This window comes from Carassius gibelio, chromosome B1 (genome assembly GCF_023724105.1).
Source record: "Carassius gibelio isolate Cgi1373 ecotype wild population from Czech Republic chromosome B1, carGib1.2-hapl.c, whole genome shotgun sequence".
Classification (NCBI taxonomy): domain Eukaryota; kingdom Metazoa; phylum Chordata; class Actinopteri; order Cypriniformes; family Cyprinidae; genus Carassius; species Carassius gibelio.
In genome coordinates, this window is record NC_068396.1 from 9650428 (window position 1) to 9662550 (window position 12123).

Below are 12123 nucleotides of genomic sequence, written 5' to 3' on the forward strand. Positions count from 1 at the left end.
ACAGCAAGTTAAATGGTACTGTAAATATGAATGCAGTATTTTTACTGTAAGTTTGATTTACAGTAAGTTACTGGCAAACTGATGCCAGTAAGTTACTGTAATTTCTACAGGAAATTTTTTACAGTGTATATTTTAAGAAATGCATGTTAATCTTTAATATTACTCTTTTAAATAGCAAGAGATGTAACATCACATGTTAATTATCCCTGTAATGGCAAAGCTGAATTTTCAACAGCCATTAGGCTACTTCAGTCTTCAGTGTAACATAATATTTTTAAATCTACTCCAGTCCAAAATCAAGTTCTGACATCAGCTTTACCACAGAGTTACTCAGCAGGAAAACAGGAACCTCACGCCACAGGTGATGCTCAGCAGAGAGGAAGCGAATTAAACTGACCCTGAGGTGAATTAACACCCCTGCTGCACACAGGAACCCATCTTAGCCTAAATGAATAGGGTAGTGCTTACTGGCTGCAGTATTCTTTTCTGATGATTAGTTATCGCCGGTGTTGCCGACACTTTTATGCAAAGCAATTTACTAATTGTAGGGAGCATGTTGAGGTTAACTGCCCAGCACTTACAATCATCACGTTTAAAGCGTGGTTTATGGTCAAAAGTATAAGGAAGAAGAACTCCAGATCAAGGTCGTACAGTCAAAGCAGCTTCGATCACATGAGATTTCTGCATTCAAAGTTCAGAGTGCCCAACGTTTACACCATACAATTACACTAACATGCATGCTGAAAGAGGTGATTGTGTGAGAATAGAGCTTGCTTGCCACTTGCTGCAAAGAATAATAAAGTAAAATCAATGTTGAGCGAGAGTGTGTGGATAATGGCCGCTCTATGCTTCGGTCAGGGCAGCGTAGATGATTCCACAGTGCATCACATCGACTGGCTGCACTCCAGATTACTAATCCTGAACAGCTGCCTGCTGTTAAATTATACACATTGACAGGTGTTAACCACAAATACACACAAAACATAAGAACACACATTTATAAACATGCATACATAGACCCACACACATGCATACGGTAGGACATTATATATTGATCTTTGTATGAAAGATTCAGTGGGCTGTGTCATTTTATACAGTACGTGTGTATGAAGTAATCAGACACCACTGATAACAACATTTGTGGGGCATGGTATGTTTTATGTAAAGCCATAATCTTTCTACGAGCTAATTACTCAGGGTTATAGCTAATTACTAGGAGTTATGGCTGGGTAACCAGGGCAGAATTCCACCCTTTCTGGGTTTGCAAAGACAACAAAATGAGGCTTGATTCATCAGGCATATAATCAGAATATTATTGGTAGATAAAACGTGTTCTTTAATAAAGTGATCAATTAGATTTGTATGAACAGAAATAATTACATTAGCACTCCTACTGATGGCCAAGCCATGTGCAGATATCTTTTTTTTTGTCTGCAATACCTGCTCTGCTCAAAAGGGGGAGCTCTTAGTGAAAGCAACAATTGCAGAGGTCCATGGAAACAGATGTATGTTGGTTACAAGAATCACTGTTGTGTAGAAAGGTGATCGATTATGTCTGCTTCGTTTTCAAAAAGTTCCAAGGCTAACGGTAAAAGATGCTTTCATAATGAAAGATAATGAATGCGGATTTGCCAAAGGGTAAACATAATTACAACTAAGACCAAAAGATTTGCTGAATAAATCATGAATGAAAACAGAGAGTGTGAAAGCTTTCTCCAAATGAATGTTTTTAATGCAACATTATTGAAAAATTGTAACAGAAAGATCTGCTGACAAAGAGAAAAATCCTTATAAGGTCCCAAGAAATATTTCACAGTAATTGATAAACCATGGAAAGAGAACCATTCTGGTAAGAGTATTTCAGTTGTCACAATAATGATAACAGAGAACTGGACCACCAACAATAGTTTGTATACACTGTGAAATCTGTATCGATTAAAACATTCTTACGCACACTCACACACGCTCAAACACACATTAAACATTTTCAAGTATACAAACAAATCTTGGTTTAATTTTAGATACATGCAGTGAAATACTGTATAAAAATAGACATTTGTATTGCTTTCTGTACAAACACATATATACACATATATAAATACGGAGTAAAAAAAAAAAAAAAAAAAAAAAAACACATAAAAGGTGTTTACAATCACATTGTGTTCACTTTTGTACGAAAAGACCAAAAAAGTCATACCAAGTAAACAATATTAACCGAAATGCTTCCACATGCGACTCAATCAAGGCTACAGCGCTGAACTCTCTCCCTCTCTCCTCCTTTAAATGATTAGTTCACTCTACAAAAATAAAGTGAACGAAAAAGAAAGAGACAGGGAAATGTTCTTTAACAGATTCTTGTTTAGCTCTGGCGTACGTCCTGAAGTAATTTGTTAATTTCGGCAACCAGTTCGCTAGCGTCGACAACTTCGTGTCTCATGTCGTTGCGTTTTCCCTGCCGCTGGCTGAGCACGCTCTCTAAGTCGTCCTCTTCGTAGTTCTCTGGGATCTCCTCCATCGCCGGCAGCCATTTTAAATGTGCCTGTGATGTTGCGTGATTGGTCGAGCCGTGTCCGCTCGTCACGGCACTGCCAGGATTTTGAAAGTGAGTATTGGCCGCCCAAATAGCAACACCTTGCGGGTAGGAGGGAGCTGTAGATGACACCTTACCCGGCAGGAAGCCCTTTCTGATCTCCATGCCGATGGAGGAAGTGGGATGGCCAGTGCATCCTTCGTTCTCATTGACCTCAGCGTAAGAAGTTGGCAGGAGACGTTGGAAGACGTTGTTCATTTCTGACAGCAGCGAACCGCCGCATTCCTCCTCGTTGTCCTTTCCAAAGGTAGAAAAGCTCTTCTTAGCTGAGTCGACTGACTGTTGATCCTCCTCGAGGACTTGAGGCCTGCTCTCTTCTCCAGGGATGTACATGTTCACACGGTAATCCGAAGACGCCTGAGATGGCATCCAGCACTGGTCAGAGTGACCCAACACACGGCACTCCTCCGTACACAATTTCATGACTACAGAGAGAAATACAGACAGACATTTATTGAGTGAATCTTGTGTGCAATGAAGGGGCTCTGTGAAAGTTAAAGATTCTTATGAATGCAAATATAGAACCTTTAGTGTAGCATTTCTGAAGAAAGCTTTACAATGTCTAAGTTACAATTTTCTGTTAATCAAAGGACATTTCAATATCCAACATTTCTCATTTACTTCTCATGAGACCAAATTATCTAGCCTACTATAATTCTCATCCACTGTCTAAATTGTATCTACTTTTATTACTAGACATTGTAAGAGAAACCTCTGAGACAAATGTGATACTGTACTTAAATGAACCATAAATCTCCTGAGCTACGAAAGAGCAACTTCTGAGCAATTAAATTGTCTCTGGGCATGTGAAAAATGACAGAAAGGAAAGTGAGGAAAACAAAGGGATGAAAGAGAATGGGAAAACGAAGAGGGGTGATAAGGTTAGGAAGTTAGAGAAAGGATTTCAGAGGTGGGTGGGTGAGTTGGGGAGTGAGCTTGAGAAGCTGAGGAGATGGAGAGTTTGTCATTCTTCCATTCCAGTTTCTCTTGTGCAGGCTGACATCCTTTGTTAAGCTGGATTATTATTCATTACTTTGGCAACACCGTCTTATACGAATCAGATATGACTGAATTTGAATATTAGAGACAAAGCAGCGAGGGAATAAAAATGGAGAGGACAAACTGGATTTGGGATGGAGGAAAAGCAACTGAGCGAAAATGACAATAAACCGCTTTGGTGAGGAAAGGGTGGAACTCTAATCGATGCACACAGGTTGCTTCTTTCTCTCTATGAAAGAGGAAGAGCAGGGCTGAAATAGCGGCCCTCTGGGGAGAGAAAAGAGAGTGTGTGCGTGCAGAAGGGTGGGTTTAACTGCATTGTGAAAGCAATTACGGTGAATTTTCCTCAGTTCAGATTTTGAAAGCATAGGGCTGTCACTCAGAGAAGAGAATGAATACAGGGAAATAACACTCCGGTCCATACATCCACACATGCACATACAGTGTCTTAAGCTATAAAACAGATTGACACTGCAAAATGTAGTGGTTACAAGAATAACATGATTTCAACCAATAACCAGATCATTTAAATGTTTTTTAAGCCTTTTTAGCATTAATTTTCACATCCATATTGAGTTTAAAAGCATAGTGAAGGTCATTTCATTTACACCCGCAATTGTTAACAAAGTAATAAAAATAAGTTACTGTAGACCGGGGTGTTAAACGCCATCATAAACGCAATGTGCTCTATATAATCAAGCTAATGAATGTCATAACACAGGATGATAAAAGGTGAGAAACCGCATGCGAGACGAATCAGAGTTCCTCTCTCACCTGGGTGGAGACGGTGGTGTCCGTCGCTGTGGAAGAGGTCTCCGAAGCCGTCGCCTAGCAACCGGTCGATGGGCGAATCACGGCCCATCTCGCAGTCGCTGTCGCCCGCATCACTGTCGCCACGCCCACTATCTTTTAGACTGAACTTATCCATGTCCTGGAGGGCGTACCTGCACACACATTCACACAAACACAGTTACAGGTTTATCATGATGCAATAGAGTATGCAGTATTAAATATAGGCTAATTATTAAAAAACAATATAAAACAATCAAGTTACATCAACCACCAACCTACATAAAGCCTCCACTTAAAAGTGATTTGTCAGAGAAATCAAACATAGAGTATGACACATTAAGAGTGGCATTATATGTTTGATTGCATCTCTATGCATTGCATACAGTCTATGAACATGCATATGCAAAGCAGGCAAGCATATGCCCAACCCATCAATTTAACTTGCACAGACTAAACAATCATATCAGATCTATTCAGTGATGTCTCTTTAGCACCATGCATTTATCTCACACCCAAAATGTCTCTTAAATATTTTGATTCACATCAGCAGAGGCGTGCATGACAAAAAAGTGCAACTATCTAAAACTAGTATGTTTTTAAATGACCAAATTGACACTGAAATGCATCATTGTATGGGACAATGGTTTCAACAATATGCACGGAGTAAAATGACATGATCCAAAAACAAAACGCAGATGAGAGGAAAGAAAAAAAGCACAGAAAGCAAGCTATGACCTCATGTGAGGAGCAGTCCAATCAGGATCTGCGAACGTGGGTGACCACGGCAACAGGGAAGTTCTGTCCTATTCTACCACAAACATTTTAGAATACCTATCATCCAATCCGATCAAACCAGCAGCACACAACAGGTTGAGTATCTCTACCCATCTACTCTACCATACTATTTAGAGCACATCATGCCCAAATATGGATTTGTAGCTGGGAGCGTAGTATTTGCTTGTTTGTAAGTTTACCTGTAGCTGCGAGAGTATTTGTTCCCTCTGAAGCTTGGCCGCGGCTGATACTGACCCTGATGGAGTATTGAGAGGAGCTGTGAGACTTGCTATAGCAAAAACAGATGACATAAATAAAAATAAATACTGATGGAACACGACACTCGTTCACACACACACACATACACACACACACACACGCACGCAAACGGATGGAAATTGGAAAACTGTTAGTACGAGAACAACACACATGATGAAGTGAATGTTATGTTGACATTGGTGAATGAAAAGATGAGTATAAACATGGACAGAGAATTCACAAGCTCTTTATGAAGATTAACATCAATTACACTGTTTGAATATGCAAGTTTTGCTTTTACCTCCACAGGGGGCGTGGCATGTGTCATTTCCAGGGCGAAGTTCTCAGGGATGTGATTGGAGGAAATAGTGACCAAGCTGTTCAGTGATTGGCGGCTGTGTTGGCTCTGCCGGCTGCCCATGTGGGCCCGTTCAGGTCCGGGTGAGGAGGTTGGTGAGTGATGATGTGCACGGATTGGGAGGGTCCCATTGACGGTGGGCACCAGGGTGATGTCGCCCTTATGGATCTGACGTGAGGGTTTTTTAGGGTGCTGTTGATAAGTAGACTCAGCCACCCTGCAGTTGTATGAGCGAGTGTCCTTCTTTTCGCGTGAGCAGTGAAGGGCAAAGGCCACCATGATGAGGAGCAGTATGGCGCAGATCGCCCCAAGGGAGATGATGATGATCATGGACACGTCTAGAGTGCCGTCTCCAGTTCCTCCACCTGTCAGATGGGGATTCATGTGATTCTCAATGTTTTCATAAAGTGAAAGTCTTAGTAGGGCTCTGGCGCTGAGGGGTTGAGCACCATGGTCCTGCACGAGCACGGTCAGCTCCACGTGATCCTGTGGGACGTCCTGCATGCTGACGTTGGTCCGAATTTCACATGTTTTAGCATCCATGGCAAAGTAACCTGCCTCATTGCCCCCTACTACAGAACATGACAGGTCACCGTTGGTGCCAGCATCACGGTCTATCGCGCGGACTACAGTTAAAACATCTCCGATCTCTGCGTATTTGGATACTGGAACATCAGCTGTGTGGTTCCACAGCTGAGGCATCATGATGACTGGCCTGTTGTCGTTCTCATCCAAGATGGTCAACACGATGGTCACATTACTACACAGTGGAAGACTTCCAGAATCCCGGGCCTGGACTAAGAACGAGATCTGACTCACGTCTTCACGATCAAAAGTACGTAGCGCATAAATGTCTCCATTCGAGGGGTCAATAGTTACATACGTGGAGATGGAGCTCCCATGGACTGTACTTTCAAGTATAGAGTAACTCACTTGACCATTCGGGCCCAGGTCTGGATCTGAGGCCCTCACAGATGACAGATAAGCTCCTGGTGAGTTGTTCTCCGCCTTGGAAATCTCATACCTGCTCTTCTCAAACTTCGGCGCATTGTCATTCTCATCCTGGACCTGCACAGTGAAGTGTTTGAAGGTTGATAGACTTGGAGAGCCTTTGTCTTCAGCTATAACGGTCAAGCTGTACTCAGACCTCTTCTCTCGGTCCAGAGTGACATTTGTAAGGATCATGTAGTTCTTCTCATATGTCTTTTGCAGCCTGAAATGACCCTGGCCATGGAGATGGCAATCCACCTCTCCATTCAACCCAGAGTCCAGGTCATCTACCCTCACCAGAGCCACAAATGTATCTACAGGAGCCGTCTCTGATATATAAGCTATTTCCTCGTTCCCAGTGGACATCAAATTGATGCTAATGTCAGGTTTGTTGTCATTCACGTCCACCACTTTTATTATGACTTTACAGTGTGCTGGCATTGAGTTAGGGCCCATGTCTTGAGCTTGAACATCTATGTCAAACGAATTTGTGCTTTCAAAGTCAACTTTCCTCATTAGTGTCAAATGACCATTATCAGAATTAATCTTAAAAGTCTCTAGAATTTTAGGTGACACGTGACTGCTAAAAGAATATACAATTTTACCATTGGTCCCTTCATCTGGGTCAGTGGCATTCAGATCAATAAGCAAACTGCCTAAAGAGGAATTTTCAAGCAAGTTGATCACATAAGATGGCTTCTCGAACACCGGATTGTTGTCGTTTGAGTCAGCTATGCTGATTTTCAGGAGCGTTGTTCCAAATTTTGGGGGAACGCCCCTGTCTGAGGCGGTGAGCTGGAGTTCATAGCTTGCTCTCACCTCTCTATCCAGCTCTTTAAGCACAACGAGCTCCGCGTACTTGGCGCCATCGGTTCTGGATAGAATATCTATCATAAAGAAGTCAGACGGGGTCAGAGAGTATGTGTTCAGTGAGTTCTCTCCGACGTCTGGGTCGGTGGCGCTGTCAAGGGGAATGCGCGTCCCCACGGCGGCGGTTTCTGAAATTTCTATGGGAATAACGGGGCGCGCGAACTGGGGCGCATTGTCGTTAATGTCCAAAATTTCCACTTCGATGTGGAACAGCTGTAGGTGCTCCGTTGGGAGGGTGAGGACATCAAATTCGATAGTGCAGTTGAGATTCTTCTCGCACAGTTTCTCGCGGTCAATTTTGGTCCTGATGCTGATCTCTCCATCCTGGTCGCGCACGGAGAGAAGAGACGCGCTGCCGCGCTGCATGGCTCTAAAGCGTAACGGAATCGTGCTCGGAAGTTTGGACAAAACATCAGCGACATCTTCTCGAAGTCTGGCGATTACTGTACCCACCTTCTGCTCTTCGTGAACTTGGTATTTCAGAGTTTTAGCCGAGACGTACAGCCCCAATGTCGCGAGCACAGCAAGTTTGAGTAAAGTGGCACAAAACACTGTGCCCTTGCTGGTATCCATGTTGGGTTCCGACAGGCACTGAAATAAACTCTCAAGATGATTGTCGCTTCCTTTGTTGAGCTGTCTCAATCCTTTGCATGCGTTGTTATTGTCTCAAAAGCATCTCCAAATCCGAAGGAAAAGCGTCTTCTCAAAAGGTTCCGGCGTGACAAACAGGTCTTGAAAAATTAATAGAGCGCAAGTGCCTAAAACAAGCAATGACATTAAATGCAAAAGCGCATACCCCTCTGTCACTAAGGAGAAATCTGTTGCGCGTATCAAGAGACTGGAAGCACAACCTCCGTCTGGAGAGCCTGTGCGCGCGCGTATCTGTCTCCCGCTGTCTGAAGACACTCTTTGACTGACTAACCCAAAATAGCAAAGCCTACTTTACAGTCACGGCTTCAGACAAAACGCTTCTCTCTGCGACTGACCATTCAACACAGAGCCACTACAGATCCCAATTAAATGAAGGGGAGAAAGGAAGTGGATAACTCCGCCCTTTAGGGTCTTTCTCTCCCTCCTCTCTCTCTCACTCCCCTGAACGCGCTTCAACAAAGGATGAGAGAGCAGAATTTAAGAATATCTCGAGCTGAACTTTCCCTCTAGATGACTGTCAATCCAATTTAATCACTTAATATTCACCTCTATCTTTTTGGTTAAGCATCGTATAATTTAATATTTTGGCAAATATGTGAAGCTAAAGAAAAGATGTATTCGAAATATGGCCTCATTTACGAATCTGTGTTTGGTAAGAACCGTTCTGGTTAAACATCTGTAAACTCAGTATGTTGTAAACCCTTAATATATCAAATACATGTATTTATTTATAACATTACTTTTCTAATGTGAAATAGTTTAGAAAGCGTATGCATCCCTAACTTGTGTAATTTAACATAAAATATGATGTTGTGTAAAAATTTTAAGATATGTACTATTTATGGATCCCCAAATCCTTACCTGGAGAACCTATACATCTTTAAAGGGAGAAGAACTTGCAAGATTCCTGCAAGAATTCCAAAAAATACTAATGAGACACATTCTAAAAAATAAATAAATAAATAAAATAATACTTAAGAGACACCTTCTAAAAAGTTGTCTAAATGTTCTCAAGAGGGTTCTGATAGTGTGGTAATCTGGAAAACCTCAGAGAGTGTGGTGGATTGTAACACCAAATGAAAACATTGCAGTTGATTATCATGCACAGAGGGCAGTGTGCTGCTCTGACATATAAAGGGCTCTTGTGCTTGTTGGGTCCTGGGTTCAAGTTTTGCCTTAGTCCTGTTCCATGTCTTGCTCAATGCTATTTGTTTCTCCACCATCCAAAAATATATAAGCAATTAAATAAATGAGTAAAACTACCATCAAATAAAAATTGAAAGCACGTGGAAGATCAAAATTCTAAATACAGTGTGTCCATAGAAGTACAAAAGAAAATAAAGTGTTAGAATCCTTCCCATCTGGTCAGCTACAATATTTCTTAATTATTATGTAGATGAAAAGTTTGTGTAAATGTTTTTAACATAATTGGTGTTAAATTAAAGTGGTGTTAAAACACTACAGTAGATGCTTACACTGTAACATCAGATATAGGTCATTTCTTTTTTGGAGGACTGAACCAGCCTTTGCCTCAGATGTCGAATATGTTTCAAAAACTGCTTAATTGCCTTTCTTAAATCCTTTTATTATTCCCTTGTTGGGGTTCAAGTATTCTCACGCGCTACCGACTCCTCATCTGCCATATACGTTTAAGCTTAAGCTGTGTGTCGAATCACTTGTTCTGATGAATGAGTGAAAAACTCGCTCACGCGCACAAACAGTTCTGCTCACGTGAATAATGCGGGGTTTTACATCTCGTGCATCTCTTTTGGTGTGGTTCCAGCAAAATGTATTAACTTAACATCCATGTAAGCGCTTAAAAATGTGCACAGTCTGGACCGGGTCGTCTGGACCAGGTAATTTGCATTTGCGCATGGGTCACGGTTCCTCTGTAGAGACAAAGCTTTCTCTGAGTCTAAACTAGAGAGGGAAATTAGTTCAGTTTGAAAGTGTAAAAACGGGGACAATTCAATTGCTCTATCACGCTCACGGGCAAACGGATGAATAAAATACATTAAATGGCCTATTTCCTGACTCTCACTCAAATTCCCATGGTGATATGTTAACCCGTGGAAATGTAGCCAACCGTATCAAACTCACAGAAGTTGGGCTTGGATTAATAAAAAGCCCTTTGGCGACAGATTTGACACAAATGCTGCTCCTCTTTTCCCAAGTCTGGAGTTCCATGTGCTTTAACAAACCAAGAAGGCCCATATTGAGACACTGGGGTATTCTAGCGACTGTTTGGGAAAGTGATTACCGGGAAATTTCAGCGTTACCAGAAGGCGCATGTTTGACCCTGCCGCTTCCTTTTGTTTAGTTTATTCTTTTCATGAGACACCGTGTTTGCGAATCGTCTGCGTTTCGCCCTTCCAATTTTAGCAGGGCGACTTTAACCAGGTTTGATACGGCCGAGCGCTCTCTTTGGCTCCGAAGCCTTAATGCAATTACCTCTGCTCTAATCACATTGCCTGAACAAAGACGTCAAAGTCTTTGCTGAATTTCGGGGGTTCTGGAATGCCCGCAGTGTTGCATAAAAAAATCACACAGTCTAAAAGAAGTGCGATAAGTAAAAACAGATGCACAAGCTAATGCACTTAGACACGGTTTGGCTTTAAAAAAAAGCGAGAGCGGAAAAAAAAGAAGCCTCATCTGACAGAATCTATTTAAACTCACGGACAATGCGATAATGAAACTAATACATTTAAGTGAAAACCAATTTGTGAGACAGGTGCAGCACTTATATTTTTAGCTGGCAACAAATATTGTATATTAAGGACTCAAATGGTATAATGAACAAGTCAACGAGCAAAGAACATCTGCATTTTTTGCTGCTAGTACAACTTTACAACACCATATACTGGGCCACTGTGTCTCAATCTCCCTGACAGAGGCGCATCCCTCGCATGTGCCATAAAACTAGGCCACAGATTCAACTTTTGTCATTGATATGCTGTCCATCCCCAGCCAAACAATGGCTGCAGCAGGTGGAAGGCAAGCCAAATGATGTTGGCTTCCAAACTCACGCACAAACTTTACTTTTAGTATCGGTGGTATGCTCGTGAACGAGTGCGCGCTGCTGTTGTAAAGGCACGCGAGCATCTGTCGCCTCGTCTGTCTCATTATTCCTCATTCGATTAGCACTTTCTCCTTCAAGGCGGACTGTGCCTTGTCGCTTTTTCAATAGACCCCCGGTCACAAAGGTCTCTGACGATATACATTGTTATTCATACCAGGCCAAAGAGCAAACTTAGTCCTCTCCCCCCGCTTGGAATGGACTTTTACTGCTTTATGAGTCGTTGAGCGGGATAACAAGACTCAAGAGTCTGTTTGCTCGTGTGATGGATGTAGTTCGCGTTCTTAAAAACACCATATTGAGCTTCGTGTCGCGGTAAGGGTGACAAATTTATTGCTGTTCTTTAACAGTAGCCCACTATAGTAATCCAGCCCTGCTATAGAACCACAAGTTTGTGTATGTAGTAGCTAATTTGTGGAAATTCTATGACAGCCGCACTCGAGGGCCACCCTTAGCTACAGTGTTGCTAATGTTGCCAGTGAGAGTTTATGCTTAGGGTGCGGATTGAGCTTTACATTGTCCATTAATATCTGACTGAAATTAAAATTTGTATTTTGTATGAATGAAAAGCCTTGCATACAGTGCATATTTAAATGAGTTTCCAAGTGAAAAATTCTCAAGGAAAGCAATAAGGATCCCTACTGAAAATCTATCATCATTAATGGAATTGAACTTAAAGTATTCTAATAGGATCAAATAAGACCCTACTGTAAAAAAATGAAATAGTCCTAGGATTTTTTGTTATATACTGTGAAATCTTTATCA

At 41.8% G+C, this 12123-nt stretch overlaps 1 protein-coding gene across 2 annotated transcripts; it reads right to left on the reverse strand.

Annotated features, from left to right (window-relative positions):
• Window positions 1-1710: 1710 nt before the first annotated feature.
• On the reverse strand, window positions 1711-8649 carry LOC127948681 (protocadherin-18). 2 transcript variants are annotated; one of them, XM_052545307.1, is made up of 4 exons: window positions 5715-8649; window positions 5356-5411; window positions 4364-4533; window positions 1711-3015 (listed from the first exon to the last, which is right to left on the reverse strand). In XM_052545307.1, the coding sequence occupies exons 1-4, from the start codon at window positions 8202-8204 to the stop codon at window positions 2360-2362; spliced, it is 3372 nt and encodes a 1123-aa protein (XP_052401267.1). In that variant the 5' UTR covers window positions 8205-8649; the 3' UTR covers window positions 1711-2359. The 2 variants fall into 2 exon arrangements, with proteins under 2 accessions (XP_052401267.1, XP_052401266.1); XM_052545306.1 differs by having other exon boundaries at window positions 5356-5444.
• Between the last annotated feature and the right edge of the window lie 3474 nt (window positions 8650-12123).

Excerpts from the sequence above, each read along its gene's own strand:
- LOC127948681 (XM_052545306.1), bottom strand. The coding sequence starts at position 8,204 with ATGGATACCAGCAAGGGCACAGTGTTTTGTGCCACTTTACTCAAACTT. Across the intron at positions 5,445-5,714 it reads ATGCCACGCCCCCTGTGGAG|CAAGTCTCACAGCTCCTCTC; the intron begins GTAAAAGCAAAA and ends TTTTTGCTATAG. Across the intron at positions 4,534-5,355 it reads AAATACTCTCGCAGCTACAG|GTACGCCCTCCAGGACATGG; the intron begins GTAAACTTACAA and ends ATGTGTGTGCAG.